The following is a 27,503-nucleotide window of genomic DNA, read 5'->3' as shown; positions in this document are numbered from 1 at the left end:
TGTCCCTGCCCAGGGGTAGGGGGCTGAGCAGTGGGCTCATCCTCTTGTAGGTCTGCCTTGGCAGTAGCCTTGTGTAACAAGGACTTAAAAAGCCCAGAAGGGAAAAGCTCTGTGAAAGCCGGGGTATCCGGAAGGACATCTTCCTCATCATCAGAGAGATCAGGCTCTCTCTGAGCCTTCTCCCCCGATACTAGATCAACGCTGCCACCTGAGTGGGATGGCGAGCGATGAGACAGTCTGTTAGACTAGCCGAAGGTGATGTGTGGGCCTGCCGGCTAAGGTATTTCGATACCAGGGAGGTAGAATGGTGATGTTCAATGCCTGCAGCAATACCCTTAGAAATGGCCCTGGAGACCAATAATTGGATGCTATCTGGTAATTCACCAAGCTGGAGGTTAGAAGACTCTGGGGCAGAAGCAACCTTGGGGTTCTCTATCTGGGGGGAACTTGCAAAAGGATGCCGCTTCTTAGAGCGATCCTGGGTATTAGCGTGCTCCTGTGGATTTGATATGGTTGGGCCTGGAGAAAGGCCACCTACGCTCTCCAGGAGCGGAGCCCGGGGCGAGGGGTTGGTCAAGTCCTGTTGTGGTTGATGGGAAACTGACTGAACACTAGATTGTGACAGGGTCTCCAATTGCACTTGCTTCCTTTCTGCCAGAGAAAATTGTTTTTCTAAGGCTGCCTTGGGAGACCAAGTTGACCAGCGCACACAAGATAGATCTTTAATCTGTCACAGGGCAGCTTACCTAGGGCCAATCTGGGTAGTGCCAGCTCCTAAGCCTCCCTCTATGCCGGGCCCGCTCAAACTATGGCAATACTTGCCAGAGGTGCAGCCAGAGGCTGATCTGGTGCTCCGCCTTAGCAGACCAACCTCGTGCATCTGCAGGAGCCAAGATGGCCATCACAGAGGCGACAGCAGCGGCCTAATGCCTGAACAGCCAATCCTCTTCACCGCGTGTCTGGGGAGCGGCGGCAGGACCAAGAGAGCTGCCTCCCAGCTGAGAAGCCTCGTCACGTGGCTCAGGAGAGCAGCAGAGGTGGCTGAAGAGCTGGTTGGCTTTGCCGCGTAGCTCAGGAGAGCAGCGGCGGCAGCGGTGACTGAAGAAGGAGCCACCCAGGTCAAGGAGCATGCTGCGAGGCTTCGGAGAGTGGCGTCGGCAGCTTTCAAGCTGCCTCCCAGCTGTAGAGCCCCTCCATGAGGCTAGGAAATGGCAGTGGCAGTGTGTATAATGGCGGCGATTCAAAGGGGCCGCCTAACAGCTGAGATCTTCACTGCGTGGCTCTGGAGAGCAGCGGCTGCGGCAGCGGCAAGTATGAAGCCTTGCTGTGGGAGGGGGTGCTCCTGTGTTGAAATGGTGGCCTAGGGAGCTGGGCAAGGCCAGAAGGCCTAACGGGCCCCCCAAGGGCAGCGGTGGCATTATCAGCCGAGACTGATCTGACCAGCATGCAAAGCCCACAAGGAGAATTTAGAAAAACCTGAAGAGTTGAATGGTCCAGGAATGGTTTGAATGAAGAGTAACTGCCAAAGATGTCAGATGACTAAGTCGAAAGGCCTGAGGAAGAAACGTGAAAGCGTGGCCAATAGATTATGACTCAGTCTCCAGGCAGATCAGACTGTATCAACCCATTTCTGGACCATTCCGCAGCCTATTAGGAGAATTTATCATTATTTCATCTGCTAAATATTAAAACGCAATGACGAATAGTGGTATATTTATTTAATACAAATGAATCATTACAGATTCATTTACCGTGTTTCCCTGAAAATAAGACTCTGTTTTATATTTTTTTGAACCCTGAAATAAACGCTTGGCCTTATTGCCATGCGCTCAAAAGCCCGATTGGGCTTATTATCAGAGGATGTCTTATTTTGGGGGAAACAAGGTACCAATTTGAGGATTCCTAGTCCACATAATTTTAGAACCTTCATATTAAGCCATAATCTAATTTGATCGGTTTTGGTTTAGATGCTGTATGAACTACATATTGTGTGAATCCCCCAACCAATTTTAGTTTATTCAGTAAGGCATGGTAAAGCATGCAACTTAATGCAGTATGCTATCTTTATGTACAGTACGGGAAAGATAGAATACTGTAGACAAAGCAGAAAAACAAGGATGTTTTTAAAATACTGGCATGAGCCGTGGTGGCGCAGTGGTTAGAATGCAATACTTCAAGCTACTTCTGTTGACTGCCAGCTGCCAGCAATTTGGCAGTCGATTCTTACCCGCTCTAGGTTGACTCAAACTTCCATTCTTCCGAGGTCGGTAAAATGAGGTCCTTGATTGTTGGGGGCAATATGCTGACTCTGTAAACCGTTTAGAGAGGGCTGTAAAGTACTGTGAAGTGGTATATAAGTCTAAATGCTATTGCTACGAGGCATATTTATTTATTTAATTTGTATCCTACCTTTATTATTTTTACAACTAACTTAAGGTGGTTACACACCTAACTCAAGGCGGTAATACATCTTTCTCCTGTATTCCTCCCAACAACAATCCTGTGAGGTGTGTTGGACTGAGAGAATGTGACTGGGCCAAAGTCACCCATCTGGCTTTCATGGCTAAGGCTCGACTAGGATTCATAGTCTCCTGCTTTCTAGCTTTGTGCCTTAACCACTAGACCAAATCGCTCTTACCTAAGAATGTTGAAGAAACTAACAATTATGATTAAGGTATGTAACATACAATTCTAGCACAGATGAGCTAAATTTATTGGTTAAAGGTAACAGGGAAAAGCCAATAAGAAGGCTATTTTATTTTCTGATTTGTTTTTACTTTAAGTACTAATACCTGTTAGAGAGCCCTCCCAATTTTCTAAATTAATCTCAACCAATGTTTGTTCTGTCTGTTTGATTAACTAGTCCCTATGGAGGAACTAACTACTTTGACTCTTCAGTATAAACCTGCATGAAAGCATAGCAGAAAAGATATTTTAATTAAGGAGAAAATAAATGGGCTTTATCACTTCCCATTTTACATCATAATGCAAACAGAACTATGGAGGGCTGAATAGGAGTGAATTATTTACAATACATTCTTACAAGTAGATGTATGATTTGGCTTTAGTTTAGTTTTCACAACATAAAATACATTTCAAATTATAGCACTGCACCAAACTCTTTCCTTCTTAAAGCCTCGATTTTGGAAATGCCAATCAGATAAACAAAACAAGTAGTCATTGCAGTATTTTCCCAAAATTGGTTAAAATACTGTCAATATTTTTGAGGAATGGATATGCATACTTTCCCTATGATTAGAACTATATACACTTCTAAATGTAATAGAGAAGGCAATTAAAAACTGAAAAATATATAAAGTAAATACTTTTTGAGCTTTTCTGAAATAAGCATAAATCAAGCTAACAATCTTTTTATTTGTTTTGTATTTTTCTCTTTTAAAAAAAAGAATAACAAAGAATTTGCCTTGTGCTAAGTGAATTCTGGATGGGCATCTATTTGATCTTTTTTTTTAGATCTTATGTTTTTATTGGAGCAACTTTAATCAAGCAAATTGAGAGTTAAACAGCAACAAATATTCCCTCAGGTTGATAAGCAACAAAAACTGATAAAAGCTTCTGAGAACTAGCAGCACAGGACAAAATTAAAATACTATCCTAACACTGGGGAGGCCAACCTCTAGACCCAGAAGCTCACTGGATGACTTTGGACCAATCACCAACTCTCAGTCCAACCATCCTCATAAGCCTGTCTTAGTGAGAAAAGTAATGATTAGGTAGGAATTCTGTAAAACCTAGTAATTTAGGAAGGCAAATTACTAAGTATTTGAAACTAAATATTTATATACTCACAAGGGTCTCAAAGATATGTAAATGTGTTTCAGAGTAGCCTAAGTTGTCTAATTTAAGTTTATCTTATGTACACAAAATTCACAGCAATATATACATACATTTTTGTGCTAGATTGTCTTATGCATGAAATATAGAAACTAGGAGACCGTGAGTTCTAGTCCAATTTAGTCATGAAAACTGAGAGACCTTGGGCCAGTTATTCTCTCTCAGTCCTCATCCCCCAGGTCTACTGTTGTAGATAAAATAAGAGAAGTATTTTTATATGTTTGCTGCCTTGAGTTATTTATAAAAATAATAAAGGTGGGATAAAAATAAACAAATATATTAATGAAATTGACATTTTTTTATTTTCATGTCTGGAATAACTTGCACATGGATATACAAATCTTTAACCTTAAAGTCTGATTTTCTTTGAGAATGCTAAACAAAAACAATTTCCTTAACAGAACAATACAAAAGAAGATCTGGAAGATTCATCCATATAGTCTTTTTAGATCTCACTCTAGTTTCTTCGGAAAACATAAATAGATTATTCCAAAAGAAAATTAAAAAGTGAATAAAATAGTTAAGTATTCCGTTTGCATTATTCAATACTTCTTTGATTAAACAATTAAGTTGTCTTATACTCTCTGATCAATTAGCCATCAAAGATGAAGATGAAAATTTGCTAAATTTACGCCGATGATGAAATTCTCCCTCGAAGCGCAGCTCTCACTCCTGTAAAGCGCCCAAACAATTCATTTTTATTTAAAGCTAAAGACTGTCAAAAACTACAGAAAAAAAGCGCACCAGTCTGATCACAATTGACTGAGTGAAAAGACTGGACATGCGCAGAAGGAGTAGGCGGGACCAAGCTGTAGAGGAAGTTTGGATGGCACTCAGTCTATCAAATGACGGTGAAGCATTACCCAATCAGTGGAATGTCGGAGCAGCAAGGGGGAAAACATAATGGTCGTTAAGCAAACACCACAGTCATCAAACAAACCTATGGTTTGCTACAAGAAGTTTTTTATCAGAAACTGAAGTAACACCAGGTTTTGGCAAAGACATCGTAAATTGCAATCATGACTGCAGTAATTGTGGGACGCTGCAAACAGCCATAAATGTGGGCCAGTTGCTGAATGCCCAAAATGCAGTAACATGACCAGAATGTTCCTGGCAGTCGGAACTTCAGAACTGGATCATTATATAGACTTTTGGTGGTCCTTCTAACTTTGAACAGTCAATAAGTGACTGGTCCCAAGTCGAGGACTATCTGGCCAATCGACCTCCTGGCCAATTTGTATGGAATATGCCAGTCATATTTTAAATAGGGTAACAGTGTAAAATTCCATTTGTTATCTAAAACAGTAAGACTTAGCCAAAAAACAAATCCATTTGTTGGGCCTTTGGTTTAATTTTTCAGACAGTATTTAAAAAGGAACATTGATTTGTGTAGGTCATATGCAAGTCCAAAAGTATTATTTAATAAATCTTGAGAATAAACCAGTCCTGAACCTATTTCACCTGTCTTTCTCTGAAGTTCCAAAGGGATATCCAGATATTTTAAACCAGTTCATTCCACAGCTTGAATTAACTGCATTATGCAGTTTCAGTCTACTATTTCATAACCAATTGTTTTAGAACAGGGGTGTCAAACTCAAGACCCGCGGGCCAGATCTGACCCCGAAGGATGTCAGCCCACAACATGGTAGGATCTGGCCCAGAGGGCCATCCTGGTTTACCAGTGCAAAGAGATCAGGCCAGAGTACCTTCAGCCCAGTCTACCCAATGTGAAGAGGAAAGATTAAGCCAGCGTACCTTCAGCCCGGTCTACCCAGCGCGAAAGGAAAGATCAAGCCAGCATAGCTTCGGTCCCGTCTACCCAATGCGAAGGGGAAAGATCAGGCCAGAGTAGGTTTCGTCTGGACTATGCAGCGCGGAAGGAAAGATCAGGCCAGAGTAGCTTTGGGCCAGTTTACCCAGTGTGAAGAAGAAAGATCAGGCCAGAGTAGCTTTTGCCTAGACTACGCAGCGCGAAAGGAAAGATCAAGCCAGCATAGCTTCGGTCCAGTCTACCCAATGTGAAGAGGAAAGATCAGGCCAGCGTAACTTCAGCCCAGTCTACCCAGTATGAAGAGCAAAGATCAGCCCAAGGTAACTTTGGCCTGGACTACACAGCACGAAAGGAAAGATCAGGTTAGCGTAGCTTCGGCCCAATTTACCCAGCGCGAAGAGGAACATCAGGCAGGAGTAGCTTCGGCCTAGTCTACCCAATGGGAAGAGGAAAGATTAGGCCAGTGTAGTTTCGATCCAGTCTACCCAATGCGAAGAGGATATATCAGGTCAGGATAGCTTCACCCCAGTCCACCCAGTGCGAAGAGGAAACATCAGGCTGGAATAGCTTTGGCACAGATTACCGAATGTGAAGGGGAAAGATCAGGTTAGCGTAGCTTTGGCCCGGTCTACCCAGTGAAAAGAGGAAAGATCAAGTCAGCATAGCTTCGGCCCAGTCTACCCAATGTGAAGAGGAAAGATCAGGCCAGCATAACTTCAGCCCAGTCTACCCAGTGTGAAGAGCAAAGATCAGGCCACAGTAGCTTTAGCCAAGTCTACCCAGTGCGAACAGCAAAGATCAGGCCACAGTAGCTTCGGCCCAGTCTACCCAATGCGAAGAGGAAAGATCAGATCAGCGTAACTTCCGTCCAGTCAACCCAGTATGAAAAGCAAAGATGAGGCCAGAGTAACTTTGACCTGGAATAAACAGCACGAAAGGAAAGATCAAGCCAGTGTAGCTTCGACCCAGTCTACCCAATGTGAAGAGGAATGTCAGCAGGAGTAGCTTCAGCCCAGTATACCCAATGCGAAGAGGAAAGATCAGGTCAGAATAGCTTCAGCCCAGTCTACCCAACAGCACGAAAGGAAAGATCAAGCCAGAGTAGCTTCGGCCCAGTCTACCCAATGCGAAGAGGAAAGATCAGGCCAGAGTAGCTTTAGCCCAGTCTACCCAGTGCGAAGAGCAAAGATCAGGCCACAGTAGTTTCGGCCCAGTCTACCCAATGCGAAGAGGAAAGATCAGGTCAGAATAGCTTTGGCCTGGACTACCCAGCGTGAAAGGAAAAATCAAGCCAGGGTAGCTTCGGCCCAGTCTACCCAATGCGAAGAGGAAAGATCAGAACAGCATAGCTTCAGCCCAGTCTAACCAATGCGAAGAGGAAAGATCAGGCCAGAGTAGCTTCAGCCCGGTCTACCCAGTGCAAAGAGAAAGATCAAGTCACCATAGCTTCAACCCAGTATAACCAATGCGAAGAGGAAAGATCAGGCCAGAGTAGCTTTGGCCTGGACTACCCAGCACAAAATGAAAGATCAAGCCAGCGTAACTTTGGCCTAGTCTACCCAGTGCGAAGAGGAAAGATCAGGCCAGAGTAGCTTCGGCCTGGACTACCCAGTGCAAAATGAAAGATCAAGCCAGTGTAGCTTCAGCCCAGTCTACCCAGTGCGAAGAGGAAAGATCAAGTCACCATAGATTCAGCCTGGATTACCCAGCGCGAAAGGAAAGATCAGGTCAGTGTAGTTTCAGCCCCGTCTACCCAGTGCAAAGAGGAAAGATCAGGCCAGCGTAGCTTTAGCCCAGTCTAACCAATGTGAAGAGGAAAGATCAGACCAGCGTAAATCAGCCCAGTCTACCCAATGCGAAGTGGAAAGATCAGGCCAGCGTAGCTTTAGCCCAGTCTACCCAGTGTGAAGAGCAAAGATCAGGCAAGAGTAACTGCAGCCCAGTATACCCAATGCGAAGAGGAAAGATCAGGCCAGAGTAGCTTTGGCCAGGACTACCCAGCACGAAAGGAAAGATCAAGCCAGCGTAACTTTGGCCCAGTCTACGCAGTGCGAAGAGGAAAGATCAAGTCACCATAGATTCGGCCTGGATTACCCAGCACGAAAGAAAGATCAGGTCAGTGTAGTTTCGGCCCCGTCTACCCAGTGCAAAGAGGAAAGATCAAGACACCATAGCTTCAGCCCAGTCTAACCAATGTGAAGAGGAAAGATCAGACTAGCGTAAATCAGCCCAGTCTACCCAGTGTGAAGAGCAAAAATCAGCCAAGAGTAACTGCAGCCCAGTATACCCAATGCGAAGAGGAAAGATCAGGCCAGAGTAGCTTTGGCCAGGACTACCCAGCACGAAAGGAAAGATCAAGCCAGCATAGCTTCAGCCCAGTCTACCCAATGCGAAAAGGAAAGATCAGGTCAGCGTAACTTCGCCCCAGTCTACCAGGTGCTGTTGTGGCTCCGTTACCTGAGCCTGTGTCATCAGTAGGAGAGGACTCCGAGAGTGAAGGAGAGGAGTTGGCAAGGCCTCCCTCTCCAGGACCCTCCTCTCTGGCAATGCCTTCAGTGTCCGCCGAAGGGCAAGAGATAGGGCCGGGGCCAAATACGTCCACGCAGCCACAGGTGGACAGTGATGAGGGTAATGAGTCTTGGCTGGATTCTCGGCAGCGTCGCAAAGATAAACGCGCGCAACAGAAGAAAAGACGTTAGAGATTAGGCTGAGTCACTGGACCACACCTCACAGGATATAAAAGGGGGTGAGGTGGCCATTCAGGCTCTGTGACAGACAAAACTAACTAACCACTATCGAGTCACATTGCATCTTTAGAAACAACATTATTGGCCTTGGATTTATTTTACGAACTGGACAATTCTTGACTGTGGGTATTTTGTTTATTGAGTAAAGTTCTTGGCAAGCAGCTACTGGGTTGCTGCCAAGCGTCTTATTGGAAGAATTGGTTGTCTGCCAGTTTATTTAACCCCCGGATGTCTGTTTGTGTGCGTGTGTAAGACGGGGACAGAACAGGTGCGAACAGGAAAGATCAGGCCAGCGTAGCTTCAGCCTGGTCTACCCAGTGCAAAGAGGAAAGATCAAGACATCATAGTTTCAGCCCAGTCTAACCAATGCGAAGAGGAAAGATCAGACCAGCGTAACATCAGCCCAGTCTACCCAGTGTGAAGAGCAAAGATCAGGCAAGAGTAACTGCAGCCCAATCTACCCAATGAGAAGAGGAAAGATCAGGCCAGAGTAGCTTTGGCCAGGACTACCCAGCACGAAAGGAAAGATCAAGCCAGTGTAGCTTCGGCCCAGTCTACCCAATGCGAAAAGGAAAGATCAAGCCAGCGTAACTTCGGCCTAGTCTACCCAGTGCGAAGAGGAAAGATCAGGCCAGAGTAGCTTCGGCCTGGACTATCCAGTGCAAAATGAAAGACCAAGCCAGTGGGAAGAGGAACATCAGGCAGGAGTAGCTTCGGCCCATTCTACCCAATACGAAGAGGAAAGATCAGGCCAGAGTATCTTCGGCCCAGTCTACTAAATGCGGAGAAGAAAGATCAGGCCAGAGTAGCTTCGGCCTGGACTACACAGCTCGAAAGGAAAGATCAAGCCAGCGTAGCTTCGGCCCAGTCTACTAGTGCGAAGAGGAAAGATCAGGTCAGCATAGTTTTGGCCCCGTCTACCCAGTGCAAAGAGGAAAGATCAGGCAGGCGTAACTTCAGCCCAGTCTACCCAGTGCGAAGAGGAAAGATCAGGCCACAGTAGTTTCGGCCTGGACTACCCAGCACAAAATGAAAGATCAAGCCAGTGGGAAGAGGAACATCAAGCAGGAGCAGTGCTGTGGAGCCGGAGTCGGAGTTGAAGGAAATTTTGGGTACCTGGAGTCGGAGTCGGAAATACAAAAAACTGAAGAGTCGGAGTCGGAACATTTATCTGCCGACTCCACAGCCCTGACACTGCTGTGGAGTCGGATTCGGAGTCGAGGAGTCGGAGGAAATTTTGGGTACCTGGAGTCAGAGTCGGAGTCGGAAGTACAAAAAACTGAGGAGTCGGAGTCGGAACATTTATCTCCCGACTCCACAGCCCTGACAGTGCTGTGGAGTCGGAGTCAGAGTCGAGGAGTCGGAGGAAATTTTGGGTACCTGGAGTCGGAGTTGGAAGTACAAAAAACTGAGGAGTCAGAGTCGGAACATTTATCTCCCGACTCCACTGCCCTGGGCAGGAGTAGCTTCGGTCCAGTCTACCCAATGCAAAGAGGAAAAATCAAGCCAGCGTAGCTTCCGCCCAGTCTACCAGTGCGAAGAGGAAAGATCAGGTCAGCGTAGCTTCAGCCCTGTCTACCCAATGCGAAGAGGAAAGATCAGGCCAGAGTAGCTTCGGCCCGGTCTACCCAGTGCGAAGAGGAAAGATCAGGTCAGCGTAGCTTCAGCCCTGTCTACCCAATGCGAAGAGGAAAGATCAGGCCAGAATATCTTCGGCCCAGTCTACCCAATGCAGAGAAGAAAGATCAGGCCAGAGTAGCTTCGGTCTGTACTACACAGCGCGAAAAGAAAGATCAAGCCAGCGTAGCTTTGGCCCAGTCTACCCAGTGTGAAGGGGAAAGATCAAGTCAGCATAGTTTCGGGCAAGTCTACCCAATGTGAAGAGGATATATCAGGTCAGCATAGCTTCGGCCCCGTCTACCCAGTGCGAAGAGGAATGTCAGGCCAGTGTAGCTTTGGCCCAGTCGACTCCATGCGAAGAGGAAAGATCAGGCCAGAGTAGCTTCGGCCCAGTCTACCCAATGCGAAGAGGAAACATTCCAGCAGTTTGGGAGTGACATCAAGCTGCCCATGCCCACCCAGTTGGTCATGCCCACCCAGTTGGCCACACCCACCTAGTTGGACATACCCATCCGCCCCCCCCAAGGTCAAACAAAGCCCTGATGCCGCCCTCAATGAAATTGAGTTTGACACTCCTGCAATATACCATTTCAAAGTGGCCATTATTTTGTATTTCTAAGGCAAATTAACTTTTCAAAAATTACTAGTATATTAGTGCATATATATATACTATTAATGTCTAAGAAATAAGCAAAAAAGAGCAATTTAAAAAGTTTCCTGATTAATCATTTTGAAATAATTCATACCTATTATAATTTATCACTGAGTACTATTTTAAAAGTGTACTTTTAAAGTTATCATTTCCACAGAAACCTTACTGCTGTCACTACTTTGTGGATAATCTATTTTAAGACTAACAAATTTGAACTCAAAAACACAGATAATTTGTTGACCGCAAGGAAATGTAAAAAATGTCTGTTCTTTGATGCCTTCCAGTTGTTATCCAGAGTTTGCAGCACTGTTGTATTACTTTAACCTATTCAGAAGTCACACTTAAAATTGCTTATAGCATTATTGAATGTTTCATATCATTCCAGTTCTTGAAATATTTTGCCCTCTAACTCTTTTCCTCTACTCATTATCGATATATGAATAGGGTGAATTGAGCGCTTTCCTCCAAAAACTGAATTATTACCTTCCTTAATAGTTATAATAAATTGCTCATAAACTCACATCCACCCGATAGCTCTAGAGCAGGGGTATTAAACTCAATTTCATTGAGGGCCGCATCGGGGGGGGGAGCGTGGCCAGGGGGGCGTAGCCAGCTTGATGTCACTTGAGTCAGGATCACTTGTGGTGACCCGAGCACTCTGCCAGCGAAAACGGGCTCCCAAGATCCGTTTTTGGCTGCAACAGCCTCCTGCAATCCTCTGCCAGCAAAAATGGAGCTTGGGAGAGCTGCATATGGTCCCCACAAGGTCCATTTTCAGCTGCAATGGTCTCCTGCAACCCTCTGCCAGCAAAAACGGAGGTTGGGAGGGCCATGTGCAGTACTCCCGAGCTCCATTTTCACTGGCAGAGGCCCCGCAGGCCAGTCCTTTGCTGTTTCCAGGGTGGCCCCGCAGACCAGATCTAAGCACCCTGTGGGCTGGATCTGGCCCTCTGGGCCTTGAGTTTGATACGCCTGCTCTAGAGCTTGAGCCAGAAGTACATTTAAGATCAAGCCTCAAAATACACTAGTCAGGGAACACATTTGTTGAAGCAAGTTATCATGGATAACTAATAGGCACACTTCTAGTAATATTTATGAAGGAGAGAGAAGGACATAAAAGAGGACCAATTTGCTCTAGTGGTTAACACACCACACTAGAAACCAGACAACTGTGAGTTCTAGTACCAGCTTAATCATGAAAGCCAGTTGGGTGACTCTGGCCCAGTTACTCTCAACCTACAACATCAGGATTGAGCAACAATCTGGTCATTCAATTCTTGTCATAACTAATGGAACACTCTATGGGTAACCTTCGATTTACAACCACAATTGAGCTCAAAATTTCTGTTTTTAATTGAGATACTCAGTTGTTGAGTGAATTTGGGCCCATTTTATGGCCTTTCTTGCCACATTTGTTAGTGAAATCACTGCAGTTGTAACATGGTTATTTAGTGAATCTGGCTTCCCCATTGACTTTGGTTGTCAGAAGGTTGCAGAAGAGGATCACATGACCCTGGACACTGGAACTACCGTAAATATGAGCATCCAAACTTTGATCATATGACCATGGGGATGCTGCATAGGTCACAAGGATGAAAAACAGTCATAAATCATTTTTTTCCAGTGCTATTGTAACTTTGGTCACTAAACTAAAGGTTGTAAGAAGAGGACCACTGGTATTGATTTTTAAAAAAGCACTTGCAGGAAAATAGCCCTGTTGGAACAGTTCGAAGCCAGATTTCTCAGAGTCCCCAACCATATGGCTATGAATTATTGCAAATAGGCAAGCAAGACATTTTCTTTTTCCTGTGTTGTTCCCCTTCCACTAGTGTATTGGTAAGCATGTGCATAACCAGAATTTAAAGTGAGCCTTTAATTTGTATCACTTGATAAGAATTGTTCTTCATGAATTCAGCCCTCTTTTAAAGCTATAGAAAAGAGTGGCCATCACCAGTCTACTGGTAATGAATTCTAGAGATTAATTACTTGTTCAGTAAAGGGGTTCTTGCCTGTTCTAAACATCTAAATCAGCATCATCAGATGATACCTTGTCATATATTAAAAGGGAAAAACTTTTCCTGTCCTTTTTTTCTATATCTTACATAATCATAACCCTACCCTTGGGCCAAGCTGAAATCTGAAATATCCTAGTCTTTTCTCACATGAAGAATCTTGCCCTGATTAGTCATATTTTTGTGTGTCCTTTTGTACTTTTTTTGAGTTTATATTTGTACCTTAAATGTGGTGAACAGGACTTGCATACTCTATACTAGATGCAGATTTGCAGTAGATCCATATAATAATCTATTGCAAATCTGAAAGCTCAAACTGCCCAAGAAGCTGCTGATCCAGTTCTACAGAGGAATTATTGAGTCTGTCATCTGCACCTCTATAACTGTCTGATTTGGTTCTGCAACCCAACAAGACAGACACAGACTTCAGAGGATAATTAGAACTGCAGAAAAAACAATTGCTACCAACCTGCCTTCCATTGAGGACCTGTATACTGCATGAGTCAAAAAGAGGGCTGTGAAAATATTTACAGACCCCTCGCATCCTGGACATAAACTGTTTCAACTCTTACCCTCAAAACGACGCTATAGAGCACTGCACACCAGAACAACTAGACACAAGAACAGTTTTTTCCCGAACGCCATCACTCTGCTAAACAAATAATTCCCTCAACACTGTCAAACTATTTACTAAGTCTGCACTACTATTAATCTTCCCATCTTCCCATCTTCTCATCGTTCCCATCACCCATCTCCTCCCACTTATGACTGTATGACTGTAACCTTGTTGCTGGTATCCTTACAAATTTATATTGATATTGTTTCCTGATTGCTTATTTGTACCCTATGACTATCATTAAGTGTTGTACCTTACGATTCTTGATGAACGTATCTTTTCTTTTATGTACACTGACAGCATATGCACCAAGATAAATTCCTTGTGTGTCCAATCACACTTGGCCAATAAAAATTCTATTCCATTCCATTCCATGATTAGCAGTTTTATTTTCAAATTCCTTTCCTAATGAATTCTACTATAGCATTTGCTTTTTTCATCACTGCTGCACACTGATGTCTTCACTGAGCTATTTACTATGGACCTCAAAATCTTTTCCCTTGACAACTGAGACTCAGGTCCTAGCTGTGTAAATGCAAAATTAAGAGTAGCTTTTGTTCTAATATGCATCACTTTACATTTCTTAAATTAAACTGACTGACCATGCTTAAAGAAATTCTACTGAAACTTTTCAAATCACTTTTGGATTTTACCATCCCTGTATAGCTTCCTATTGTCCATAAACTTGATCAGTGCTTAGCTTTAAATCAAGTCACTTTACTTTTAAAACATTTAATCGCTTTAAATGCTAATCAAGCTAAACATTGACAGTTTATGTACTCATTTTTAGACTGATATCCTATTATTCTTCAGGCACAAAAAGCAGTATATGTAGCATCCTCTCCAAGCTTTCTGCACAACAGGTAATATTTGCATGATACACTAACTCGCAGTTATCTATGGTAGACTTAAATACATTACCTAACTTTTTCAGTTGGTATGGTATTACTGTGTCATAAGCTATCCACAGAGGCTGGGTTCATATAACATGCTCAGTTGATAAGTTTGTGACTCAATGTGTCACATGATACAGACACTATCTGGTCACGTGAGCTTCTACTGCTAAGAATGGATTTGAACCTATATCCTGATCCAATACCTTAATGATTATAATCTCTTGTAATCAGATTCCTTTTAATTCAAATCTATACTTTTGATTTATTGGATTCTGATTTAACAATGCTGGAACATTTTGCTTGATAAGTTACAAATATGCTAATAAAACATGGGGGGGGGCAGAAATATCAAACAAGATGATGGACAGCATCTATGTTTAAAGAGCTTATCTGTCATTACTACTGGCAACAAAAACAAGGTCCCCATGATTTCCAAGTCTGCAGAGCACGAGATAGTGGCAGGGAAAACTTTGCAGATTTTTGACAACTTTGTAGAATTGTCAAGTTAACTACACCTGCTAGTTCTCTTCCAAAGGCACATCACAGAATTCAGATCTCAATCTAGAAACCCACTTACCTGTCATCTAAGATAATTTCTGAATAATAACTATGTACATCAACAAATAGCTATTGTCCCTTTCAACTGTTTACTTTTCTGCAAAATCATTAATATTGCACCCATTGAGCATTCCAAAAAGTTTTATACATTTATCACATCTCTGACTGAAAAGCCAATGCGCTGAATATGGACAGGTGTTTAGATCTTTTAACCTGAAAAAACAGCAAGTTTCTTGCCTGTGGCCTACCCAGGTTCGATTCTCACCAAACTTCATCAAAATATAAAGCTACCTTCTTTAGTCACAATCATCATACCAGACTGATGAGCTTTAGCATCGTTTCACCTTTCACCAATTATTCAACCTAATTCTTTGCCTTCCAGGAAAGGGGATCAGGATGAAGACTCTTACCTGTTGGCCTCAGTAAATAACTTCTGCCACTTTGTTCTTTATCAAGATAAATAGGAGTAAACCAATGACCCGGACAGTATAGTGGGCAGGGATCATTACAGAAACAAAATAAGATAACACCTCTCCCCACTCCATTAGCATTCTTGGTCCCTTCTACTTGTTTTCCCCTTTGAAAAGCAGCAACAGCACTCACAGCTCACTATTTGGCAGCATCTCTCCGTCTTGCAATCCTTTCCCCCTTACGCAGCTGCACCAGGATCATTATTCCGCAAGGCCCCTGCAGCAACATTATACGCAGGCGCAACAGAAGAGGGGTGGGAGGAGAAGGAAAGAAAAGCCAGGAAGCTGCAGGATGTGACTGTTCCTCTTTCATTCCCTTCAGCGCAGGCGCAAAGGAGCGGCATGCCACAAACTTTTTGCACCGCATGCGTGCCCTGGAATTAACCTGAGCCTCCCTCCCTCCCTCCCTCCCACAACGATTTCAGTCAAGGCGCCTGCGCAATCTCTGCCAGCCTTTGAATGAACGCGCATGGGCTACACTCCGAACGGACGAAACTACACCATAGCGCATGCGCGACCCTCAACCGAGGTTTTTAGCCTTCCGCCCCGCCCCTTCTTCTTGCGTCAGGGCCTTTGGCTCATTATTTTGCAATCAGTTGCCTATCAGCGTTATATATTACTCCCTTTGTCCCTATGATGTGGTGAGTTATACCTGTCACCCGTTCCACCTCACCTGCAAACGATACGCAATAGCTGCATCCGTCCCCTTGTGGTCTCTCCATAACGCCCTGACCTGACACATCCGGGACTCTTGGTGACGTTACCACGACGCCTCGTTCATTCAACGGCAGACGGGGGAGGAGACTGGGAGGTGGCGCCATTGCGCAGGCGCAAGAGAGATCGGTCACACCAAAAATGGCGGGAAAGAAATAACGTCGAGGCTTCCCTTTAGAATGATCAGCACACTATTGGGAATAGTACAGGAGACACCAGGAACGAAGGAAAACAATCAAAGGTGGGATCACGTTTCGGCATTATTATCGAAAGTAGTATTCAATGGGCCTATTAAAAGCACACCCGATTTTAATGCAGCGATTGCTATGAGGCTAAATTACAAATAAGGTGCTCTCCAAATACAACTCATAAACGCGTTTTTAACTATCTTCTAATAACGTTGAATGTCAAAGATCATGCTGCCACCGAGAAGCGAAGGGGAACAAAGCAAGCATAGCGTTACCTGAGACAACGTGCTTTTCTGAGATCCATTCTTCCCTATGGAACCTGAAAGGGGGCAGCCTCTATGCCGTTGGCTTTTGGCAAGGCTGTGAAGACCTGGCTCTTCGCCCAGGAATTTGTGTCTGGATATTAGCATCCGTAACTAATAGCTTTGGAGCTTTATTAAACCTTGGTGTATTGCCCTAAATTTTAGGCTTCATTATTAGCATTTTAAAAGGTGATGGTACTTTAAATATGGCTGTCTAGGCCCCTTTTTAAACTTCAGAAAAAACATGCATTTTTCTTGCATTGTCCTTGCAATCAGATGCCAATTGTAACACTCTCCGGACCTTTTTCTTATAGTCTGACGAAGAAGCAAAATTAAGCCTTTTAAGAGTACTTGAAGAAACATCATTGTTCAGCATTCTGATGAAACTTATGATTCATTTGATATCAAGGATTGAAAGAATTTTCAAGCGTGCAGAGCTTAATATTAAGAGTGAAAAAGACTTTCAAGTTATAGCATTTTTCTTTTTGTGAATAAATTTGTCACAGACATTTACATTTTTTCCTTAAATATTGCTCAAGTTGGAGTAATAAGCCAAATGGAAACAATTGGATGAACATAGCAAGACTAATTTGATGGTATTAAAGCTAATAGAAGATTTGATATCCAAATGCCACTACTGTGTTACCATGCTATTACAATCACAATCTTTATTTTATTTAAGAATAAATTTGTCTTTGTTTACCTGTCTCTCTACCTGTTGAATGGTTTGCTTGAATTCCACATAAACATTCCTACTTGTATAATAGAGTCATATTCTTTCCCCAGCTGAAAAGTGAAGAGGAAAATTCATGTGTCCCTGTAGGGCAGGGAGTTTTGTTGTTACATTATCAATGTTAAGGCATCACTGCTACAGTTGCACCGTTTCTTGTGGAGCAGTAGTTGCCTAAAAGCTTTGGCTACTGCTGTCCTTTCTGTTCAAATATCAAAAGACTTGGTTATGGGTTTTCCATAAACTAGGTTTTGGGTGTTTGTTTGTTTTTTGTTTCTCATAAGCAAATTTTGTTTCTCTCCTGAACGGAACCCTTGTTACCTTACTTGGGAGCCTGAATAGTTGAATTTACTGACTTAATTCATGTTTGTTGTATTGCCTTAGACAAAACTGTTAATATCTTCACTATGTTTTTGGTGTTTGCCATGCTAAAGATGCCTTATGGTAGCTGAGAGGAATCTTGACCTCAGGCTGCCAAATTGCTCACAAAGACCAGGTGGTTTCATTATTGGATGGACTTCTTTGTTTTATGAAAGACAATCACTTTGCTGATCTGAATGCTAATTAATCTTTCCATCTATGTTTAAAGTTATTTCTGCTATTGCTTATGAGAAGTTTTTGCAGATGCTGGGATTGCCACTTGCAATGTCTAGAATATAATATAATTGAATTGAACTGAATTCTTTATTGGCCAAGTATGATTGGACACATAAGGAATCTGTCTTCAGTGCATAAGTTCTCAGTGTACATAAAAGCTACAAGTGCATCTTGATACGGTTCTGCATGGTTCCCAATGGGCACCCAATTTCCCTACCTACTTTTCTTCATCTTCTGACTCACCAATTAAGTGTGAAAGGACATTGTGGTACCGAAACTATTATAGACTGGCTTATTCCTGGAACCTTTGTGGAAATTTCCAAGAGCTTCTTCTAGACGAAGTTGGGGGGGGGAGGGTTGCTTCTCTGCTAGTTCAGTGCATCCATGGCTGAGGAAATGAATTAACTGCCAAACAGTTTCTACCCTTAGAGAAGCAGCACTGAGAGCTGTGGATAGCAATGGGAGCTACAGTTCCCCTGAGTGATCAGTTCCAGCAGTGAGAATTTATACTGCTTAAAATTTCCATCACAGGACTCTCAATCCAATCTTGGAGAGTGCATTCCAGATTTTTGCTACCTAACCCACTGACAAGAAGAAAAAGGTCCTTGGATTCCTCATATGTGGAAATTGTCAGATTCTTGGAACTTGCCACAAATAATCTTTCTAGACTTACTACTTTTTTTTTTTTTTTTTTTTAAACATGATTTCCTTGGACCTATGCTTATGTTGCTACTTTTACAATATTTTTTATGCTGCAAATGGGGGTTGGACAGGAGGGGACAGCAAAATTCCTAGTCATCCCAAGCAGCATGTGATTGATAATTCTGGCCTGTAAAATAGAATTGTATTAGTTCTTAGAGGTGAAATATCCTCTTTTTCTTGCGCTGTAAGTACTGATTGGTGGGTAAATCACATTATTGTATTTGATTTCAGTGTAATGCAGGAACACTCCAATGTCCCAATTTATTTTCAAAGGACATCAGTTGCCCAAATATACATGTGTGTTTCTGCCATGCTTGTATTAATCCAACTAATTTTGAAACAACTTGGATACAGTATTAAAATGCAAACTTGCACAGGGCAATAACAAAACATAAGGGCACTTATTCTTAGCCAAGACCATTTTTGCTGGTATGCAAAAAAACTTGTCTTTTTAGAATTAAACAATAGAGAACAACTTCTGAAAGTCCTTGTATATACTTGCAAGTTTTAAGAAAGATAAAACTCAGCTGGAAGACTATAATGTAACCCATAATTTGCATCTTTTATATCATGTTTTCTATTCAAGTCTTATGCAATGAGCATCTTCTACTGTTTATTTGTTTTCTGACATATTGCATATACCAAATGTACATATTATTTATTTTTGTACCTTATAATAAACCTTGGCAGACACACACCCCTTAATAAATGCTTTGCCTGAATTACTTGGTAATTATATATTTTTGGGTGTAAAATGTCCCTTTGCATAGGTCTCTCAAATTTAGGGTGCCTGAGTTTGGAGGCATCAGGTACAGTTTTCAATGGTTTTTGTTTTAATGAAATTCTCTGTTTATATTTTGTTTGATGCCCTGTTTTTGGATTGGTGGATGGCCAAATAAATTGGGTAATATGCAGGAATAGTACAAGTTTACATATATGTGTGTGTGTGTGTGTGTGTGTATGTTTTCTCAGGTTTTCGCGGGTGTTTGTATGTAGGTCTTTGGTTATTCGGGTTTTCTCCCACGTAAAATTGGAAGTGTCTTGGCGACGTTTCGACGAAGTCTCATTCGTCATCTTCAGGCTGGTGTTCTCGGCTTCGTGCTTCCAGGAGCAATGTGAGACCGCAGCTGTCTCTTCCTTTTAACTGCTAGTGGAGGTGTGAGCTGATTGGGTGGGAACTTGGCTGTGTTCTGATTGGGTGGAGGTGTGTTCTGATTGGTTAGAGGCTTGGCTGTGCTCTGATTGGCTGGGGTTGTGTTCTGTTTGGGTGGGGGCTTGGTTGTGCTCAGCTTAGTCTGAGTTGCAGGGGGATTTGAGCTGGTGAGCTGCGTTGTTGTTGTTTGGCTTCGTGTTTGTGGCCGTGCGAGCTCTTCATGGTGGGTGTCAGTCTGCTTCATATATGGATTGGAGGGGTTTAAAGTGGCTAATGATGCAGCTGCGGTCTGGCTTCTGGTCCTTGGTCGTGGCTCATTATCAGTGTGGGTTTGAGTCTGCTTTCTGCGTGGATGTGTGGTGGTGACATCAGGTGTGGCACTCGTGAGTGTGGGTCTGGTGTCATTCGTCGTGTTAGGGACTCGTTTGTCAATAAGGGCGGGTTTCCAAATGGCTGGTAGGCGGGAGGTATCGTCTCGTTTGTTCATGCTGTGTGGGCGTTTTTCTATCTCGATGGCTTCTCTGATTATTCTGTTGTTAAAGTGTTCAGTTTTGGCGATAGTTCTGGTCTTTTTAAAGTCAATATCATGTCCTGTGGCTTTAAGGTGTTGGACCAGGGAAGAAGTTGGTTCCTCTTTTCTGACTGAGTTCTTGTGTTCTTCTATGCGTGCACTTATTCGTCTGTTGGTTTGTCCGATGTATGTGGTGGGGCAGGCGGTGCATGGGATTTCATATACTCCTTGATTTTCTAACTCAATTTTGTCTTTGGGGTTCCTTAGGATGGTGGATATTTTTCGGTTTGTGCAGAATGCTGTCTTGATGTTATGTTTGTGGAGGATTTTGCTTATTCTGTCTGTGGTGCCTTTTATGTATGGGAGGAGGGCCTTGCCGTTTTCTTGTTCTCTGTCTTGGATTTTAGTGGGGGTTTCTTTTTGGATTAGGTTGGTGATCTTATTTCTTTGGAATCCATTGGATGTGAGTACGTTAGTGAGGGTGTGTAGTTCGGTTTTTAGGTGTTGTTCGTCAGCTAAGCGTTTTGTTCTGGAAATGAGTGTCTTGGCTACAGAGTTGATTTGGGCAGGGTGGTGGTGTGAGAGTGCGTGCAGATAGCGGTTTGTGTGTGTTTTCTTCTGGTATATAGTGTGTCCTAGGGAGCCATTGGATTTTCTGTAGACTAAGACTTCCAGGAAGGGAAGTTGGTTGTTCACTTCTGTTTCCATGGTGAACTGTATTTTGGGGTGTAGGCTGTTGAGGTGTGTGAGGAAGTTGTCCAGTTTTTCTTTCCCATGTGGCCAGATTATGAAGGTGTCGTCCACATATCTGAGCCAGAGTTTGGGTTTGTGATCGGATTTTTCTAGAGCTTGGGTTTCAAAGTATTCCATATAGAGGTTGGCAATGACAGGTGAGAGGGGTGATCCCATGGGTGCTCCTTCTGTTTGTTTGTATTTCTGTCCATTATAGATGAAGTATGTGTTGGATAGGCAGTGGTTGGTCAGATCTAAGATATGCTTGGGGGGGTTATATTTGTTTTGGATAACTGTCAAGGCTTCTTTGAGTGGTACTTGGGTGAAGAGGGATATGACATCGAAGCTCACAAGTAGGTCACTGGGCTGTAAGTTTTGTTGCTTTATGATGTCTATGAACTGGAATGAGTTTTTTACGTATGAGGTGATGGATTCTGCATAGGGCTGTAGTTGTTTGGCAAGAAATTTGGCTAGGTTTTGTAGAGGTGAGCCTATGGAGCTGACTATGGGTCTAAGTGGGGTTCCTTCTTTGTGTATCTTGGGGAGACCATAAAGCTTAGGGCATCTGGATGATTTCTCTCTGGATATGATTCTTTGCTGAATCTCTTCGCTGATGGGGGAGGCTTTTATTTTGGATCTGGTGGTTTTTTCCAGGTAGGTGGTGGGGTCTGTGTTTAGGGGTTTGTATATGGAGTCTTGGAGTAGGTTGGTTAACTTGGTTTGGTAGTCAGATGTGTTCATAACCACCGTGGCATTGCCCTTGTCTGCTGGTAGGATTATTATGCTGGTGTCTTCTTTCAGGTTAAGTAGTTAAAATAATTAAATGACAACTGATGGGGATCTGGGTTTAATACCTTAAAGGCTATTATAGATAGCATCTTTTCCAGTGCGCTGCTTCCTACATTCCATGGCTGGGACTTCACTTCCTTGTAGCTGATTACTGGGTGTTAGATATTCAAATTTTTTATTCTGGTCTCCACCCCTTTATGCTGATTACTTCAGTCTTTTCACTCAGTAGCTGAGTACAGTGGTGTTTTGGTTTCTCTCTGTTCTTATTCGTGAGTTATTGTGTTATTTATTTAATTATTTAATCTATTTAATTTATTTAAGTTCATTTGAGTTAATTTATTCACTTGATTAATTAATTGATTGATTTAATTGATTTAATTGATTTAATTTACTTTAAGTTGATTTAATAATTCATTTCTAGTTATGCTGGGACTGTATTTATTCTTGCATTGGATAATTACTGCTGCTGCTTATAGGTTTGGAATTTATATGTCCATAAACCTTGGAATTCTTTGAATGCCTTTAATTCAGCAGCCATTCGAAGTCAGTCCTGTTGGGCTGCTATATGTCCGTATTTGCCGCAGGCGGTGCTGCTGGGCAACTGGTGAGCCGGTTCATCCGCTCCCGCCTCAGTCCCAGCAGGGTTTCGTTAAAGAAACCTTCAGTGCGGCTCCGGAGTCCATGCCTAGGCTCCAGGCATACTCTGATGTGTTTGAAATCGGGCGGCCGCCATTTTGGAGAGGTTTGGGGCGGCTTGCATGCTGCGGTTCGGCAGCAGGCTAATTTGCTGAAATGAGGTCTGACCTTCCCTGAGGGGACTGGAATGTTAATTTTAATGATTGGGGAGAGCCGCTGAGTTGCGGGAGTGCCCTTGAAGAGATATTTGCTCGTGTTTTCTTGGCGGCCGCCATTTTGTCTCGCCCTCGTGGCGGCCGCCATCTTGGATTAACCTTAGTGACGGGCGCCATTTTGTCTGGCCCTTGTGGCGGCCGCCATTTTGTTTTCTGGTAAATAATGGCAACTTTAAAATAATCAATTTAAAATCATGGAAATTTCCCTGGTTCTCTGAGCTGTATGTGGGAATGGAATGGTTATTATTATTTTTTACCAATGCCGTGCAATCTGCTCCTGCATATTTAAATGTATGCCTATTGCAGGATGGGCTGATATTCCAGGACTCATTATTGGTGCAGGGGTCCTTATATATTAATGATTGTTTTGCCTCACTATTTTACAGAATCTTTTGTTCTGCTGACATGGCTGATCCTGTCATTTCTTCTGAATTGGAGGAAGAAGGCAGTCCACCTAGAGAATTGCCAGCATCCCCCCCAGGGGCTCTAAGGCCAAAGACAAGACTAAAGGGGCCAGATCTCGCAGGCCCTCTAAGAAAAAGGCTCCTGCCAAAGATAGATATGCTCTTAGAAGGCATCATGCTTTAGAACACCAATATAACAGGGCTAGGCAGTCTTCTCAAGTGAGATCTTCTCCTGAAATTCCTGCTGATCCTGTAATTTCTTCTCTCCCTGTCTTTGGGAATTTACCTCATCATCTTCCTCCAGAGATGTCTAGTGTGAGCCAGGAAGCTGGTGATAGTCAACAAGAAGTGACCAGGCCTTGTATCATGGAGGTTCCTGTTATGGTTCATCAAGTTCAGGAGGCTGAACCTGAGGTGGAAGCTGTTTCTGTTGCTTTGCTTGCTGAGCCTTCTCAAGCTGTGTCTGCAGGACCTTCTACTGTGACTGAGCCTCAATTGAACGTTCAGGCTATGTTGTCAGATGTCTTGGCAAGGATCCTGTCCACAGGGTTGCAACAAGGTGTGCAGCCTCGTCTACTATCTGCTCCACCACCTGTCCGAAGGGGTCACTTGTCTGAAAGGCCTTCTACATCTGCGCATCATGGTTATGATTCCAGTGATGACTCTGAGGTGGAAGAAGAAATTCCTGAGGAATTGTCAGAAGATGAGGACTTCGTTCCTGAGCAACCAGTTTTCACAGGCCTGTTCAGACCCTCGCTTTTTCGATCTCTCCTTCACAAGGCCAAAGTGACCACTAAGTTTGGCTTGTCTTCTGTCTCTGCTGCTGATACCTCCAAAGAGGCTTCTTTGCATGATCCTTTGTTCCAAGTGTCCAAACCAGACAAGGATGTTATTCCTTGTCCACCTCTGTTTGCTGAAGTTGTTCAAAGTGGCTGGGCTCAACCTGGCTCTTTGACTGCTCCTAGTGCTCTTGAACTTTACTGTTCTGCTCCCGAATTGGAGAACATTTTGGCCTTGCCTTCGGTTGACGCTCCAGTTGCAGCTCTAACTTCTTCATCTGTCATTACCACGGACATTGTTGATGGACTTAAAGCAGAGGATTGGAAGGCAGAGTTGGCCTTTAGAAAGACGCATCAGGCGGTTGCCTGGGCGGTCAAGGCAGCCACTTCTACCTCCTTCTTCACTAGAGCTTCCTTGCTCTGGCTGCGCCAATTACAAGAGAGGTTGCCTCCTGATGACATCAGATTGCACCATGTCAAACTAGTGGCTGCCGCTGAATACTCAGCCGATGCTTCTTTGAATGCTGCTAAGTTTGCCTCTCGTGCATTGTCTTCTGCGGTGACCTCTCGCTGGATGTTTTGGCTGCGTAATTGGAGAGCTGATGCTAAGACCAAATGGAAGCTGGCGTCTGCGCCTTACTCACCTTCGAAGTTGTTTGGAGCAGCTCTAGAACCCTTGCTGATAGAGGACAAAGATAAGTGCAAGATTCTCCCGTCATCCTACAGGAGACAAGACCGCAGGTATGCTCCATACGGGCAGCGACATTCCTTTTGTCCCTTCGCAGGATCAGGGATGTCCTATCATCAAAGGCCTTATTCACAAGGTTCAGATCGGCCTTCAGACAGACAGTCCTTTCGAGACAGAGGCAGACTGCATCTCCAGTCCAAGCGCCCATTCCGGGGATCCGGATTCAGGCCGTTCAGACGAGGCAAGTGACTCAAGGCCGTTGGCTCCCATTGGTGGTCGTCTCCAAGGTTTTCATCATCAGTGGGAGTCTTCCAAGTGCGAACAATGGATCCTTCGCACCGTAACTTTCGGTCTGTGTCTAGAATTTCTCTCCACCCCTCCAAGTCATTTCATCCGTTGTCAGGTGTCACTGCTTCCCGCAAGAAGACAGCTGATGGAGGCAGAACTCCGTCATCTTCTCTCCATCAATGCCATCGAATCAGTTCCCGTGTCCCAGCAAGGGACAGGCTTTTATTCAACCGTGTTCCTGGTGCCCAAGTCCTCGGAAGGGGTCAGGGGCATTTTGAACTTAAAACTTCTCAATCAATTCATCCTGTATCGAAGATTCAAGATGCAGTCCTTGAAGTCAATCCTGGCTTGCGTCAGACAAGGCAACCTTTTGCAATCGGTGGATCTCAAGGAGGCCTATTTGCATGTGCCTATCCATCCAGCACATCGCAGATTCCTGCGCTTCGAGTACCATGGCCGTCATTTCCAATACTGCGTGATGCCCTTCGGTCTATCTTCTGCTCCATGAACATTTACCAAATTGGTGGCAGTTGTCGCAGCTCAGCTCCGCCTGATACCAGTGAGAATCCTGTGTTACCTCGACGACATTCTCGTCCTTTCGTCTCACCCACAGCAGGCAGCTCGAGACATAACAGCTGTGATCACCGTGTTCCAACAATTCAGCTTCACCATCAACTTCCCGAAGAGTCACCTCACGCCCACCACTCGCATTCTGCATCTGGGGGCGATCATAGACTCCAGCAAGGGTCAGGTGTTTCTTTCGCCAGACAGGATCTGTTGCAGTGGTTTCTGCTACGCTTCCAGAAGTCGGGAAGGGGCACGTCCAAGACACCTGTGTTTCTCCCACCTCAAGTCCAAACATCTCTCATATGGTGGCTCTCGCCGGCGCTGTCACAGGGGTGCACCTTTCTGGAACCAGACCGGCTCGTGGTGACATCAGACGCGAGTTTGCAGGGGTGGGGTGCTCACCTGCTGAACGAGGTGGTGCAAGGTCTTTGGTCTCCGGAGGAGAAGACGCACAAAATCAATTGGTTGGAGCTGCGAGCGGCGCGCCTGGCCCTTCGGAGGTTTTGTCCTCTCCTAGAGGGTCAACATGTTTTGCTCCTCACAGACAACATGACTACGAAGGCCCATGTGAATCGAGAAGGGGGAACTCGATCCAAACCCCTGATGTTAGAGACGGAGAAACTGTTGTCTTGGGCAGAGCGCCACACGAGGTCTCTTCGGGCGGATCACATTTCTGGAAAAGCCAACGTTCGGCAGATTGGCTCAGCAGAGAACATCTAGATCCGGCAGAGTGGCGCCTTCATCCGGAGACTTTTCAGGACATAATCCAAAGGTTCGGGACACCCCTGGTGGATCTCTTCGCCACACCTCAGAACACACAGCTTCCCAGGTTCTTCTCCCGGTTTCCCTGCCAAGGCGCAGAAGGACACGACGCCCTTCGTTGTCGGTGGCCCCCGGGCCTGCTTTACGCATTCCCTCCGCTGCCTTTGATCCCAAAGGTCATCAGGAAGGTTCTGAGGGAACGGGCCGAACTCCTTCTCGTCGCCCCTTGTTGGCCACGCAGGGCTTGGTACGCAGACTTGGTGAATCTTTCCACAGCTCCCCATTGGACCCTTCCTTTGCACAAGGTGTCGCTCTCCCAGGGAGTCATCGCCCACCCAGACCCCCAGTGGCTCCGGTTAACCGTGTGGCGCTTGAGCGGGTGTTCCTAAAGAAGGATGGCCTTCCAGATGATATGATACACACCATTCAATCGTCCAGGCGGCCATCGACGGTTTGTATTTATGAGGCTTCTTGGAAGGCCTTTACTGTATGGTGTTCCAAGCATCACGTTGACCCCACCCTTTAGTTGAGCTTGGGTATATCCCAGCCATGGAATGTAGGAAGCAGCGCACTGGAAAATGGACATTGGCTTACGTGAACGTCCTTTTTCAGGGCGCTGCGACTACATTCCATTTCCCGCCCTTGTTCCGGCTTCCTTCTCTGGCCGGCTTGTTGTTGGCGATGTTGTGTTTTTGTTTTGTTTCCTTTCTTATAGATTCCTGGTTTCCAGCTCCTTCGTGAAAGACTGAAGTAATCAGCATAAAGGGGGCGGAGACCAGAGTAAAAAATTTGAATATCTAACACCCAGTAATCAGCTACAAGGAAGTGAAGTCCCAGCCATGGAATGTAGTCGCAGCGCTCTGAAAAAGGACGTTCACGTAAACCAACGTCCATTCTCACATAGTATTGGAAAGAAAGTTCCAGCTGACATTGGCCAACAACAGAAAATTCAGTTGGCTGGGGCAAATTCACCCCTTCTATGCCTGAAAGAGACGCAGAACTCACTATTTCTTGGTTTCTAGGCCAGCATCTTAACCTTTACAATACACCAAATTACATCATTTTGCATCATTTGCATAACTGACATAAGAGACATCATAGATAGGAGAAATCTGTTAAATGAGATGCGTGCGTGTGCACATACACGTACACTTATATAACATTTGGAAAGAAATTGGCATTGTGTACAAAGATTTCAAAAATCAGGACAGCAGCATTTTACGTTGGTTGAATTTTCCACATGCTATATAACAGCAACCTTACATTAAGCACAATGTAGAAATCAACATCCCGTATGTCTATGTTATTTATTCCTTGTTTAATTGTTTGAATTTAACATGCGCCTAAATACAGAGGCAATTCTATGCTTATTACTATCTAATAAGTCTTAGATAAATACAGGTAGTCCTCAACTTACAAAAGTTTGCTTAGTGATCATTCAAAGTTACAACGACACTGAAAAGAGTGGCTTATGATTGTTTCTCACATTTAGAACCATTGCAGCATCCCCATGGTCATGTGATCAAAATTCAGATGCTTGGCAATATTT

At 44.1% G+C, this 27,503-nt stretch overlaps 2 protein-coding genes across 13 annotated transcripts in view; one reads left to right on the top strand and one right to left on the bottom strand.

Moving 5' to 3' along the window:
• SPOP (speckle type BTB/POZ protein) overlaps nt 1–27,503 on the bottom strand; it is a 126,211-nt gene that overhangs the window by 63,767 nt on the left and 34,941 nt on the right. For 2 of the 11 annotated variants that reach the window (XM_034415477.3, XM_034415474.3), the window contains exon 1: nt 15,331–15,658. The exons of 2 other annotated variants lie outside the window; for them this stretch is intronic. The gene's annotated coding sequence lies outside the window, so the exon portion shown is untranslated. Of the gene's footprint in view, nt 1–2,227; nt 8,182–15,137; nt 15,659–15,870; nt 16,004–27,503 lie in introns of those variants that run through there. 7 more of the 11 variants (XM_087892035.1, XM_034415476.3, XM_034415473.3 and 4 more) reach the window with 6 other exon arrangements.
• Nucleotides 15,697–26,542, top strand: LOC117664526 (uncharacterized). 2 transcript variants are annotated; one of them, XM_087892038.1, is made up of 2 exons: nt 15,697–16,152; nt 22,853–26,542. In XM_087892038.1, exon 2 carries the CDS (start codon nt 23,177–23,179, stop codon nt 24,584–24,586), a length of 1,410 nt encoding a protein of 469 aa, XP_087748164.1. In that variant the 5' UTR covers nt 15,697–16,152; nt 22,853–23,176; the 3' UTR covers nt 24,587–26,542. The 2 variants fall into 2 exon arrangements, 1 of the variants encoding a protein (XP_087748164.1); XR_004591088.3 differs by lacking the exon at nt 22,853–26,542 and adding an exon at nt 16,716–17,109 and having other exon boundaries at nt 16,061–16,152.

Source organism: Pantherophis guttatus, chromosome 4, assembly GCF_059756535.1.
Source record: "Pantherophis guttatus breed Tessera chromosome 4, ASM5975653v1, whole genome shotgun sequence".
NCBI lineage: Eukaryota > Metazoa > Chordata > Lepidosauria > Squamata > Colubridae > Pantherophis > Pantherophis guttatus.
The sequence above is the reverse complement of the archived record's forward strand: the minus strand, read 5'-3'. Positions and strand labels throughout refer to the sequence as shown.

Excerpts from the sequence above, each read along its gene's own strand:
- LOC117664526 (XM_087892038.1), top strand. The coding sequence starts at position 23,177 with ATGTCTAGTGTGAGCCAGGAAGCTGGTGATAGTCAACAAGAAGTGACC.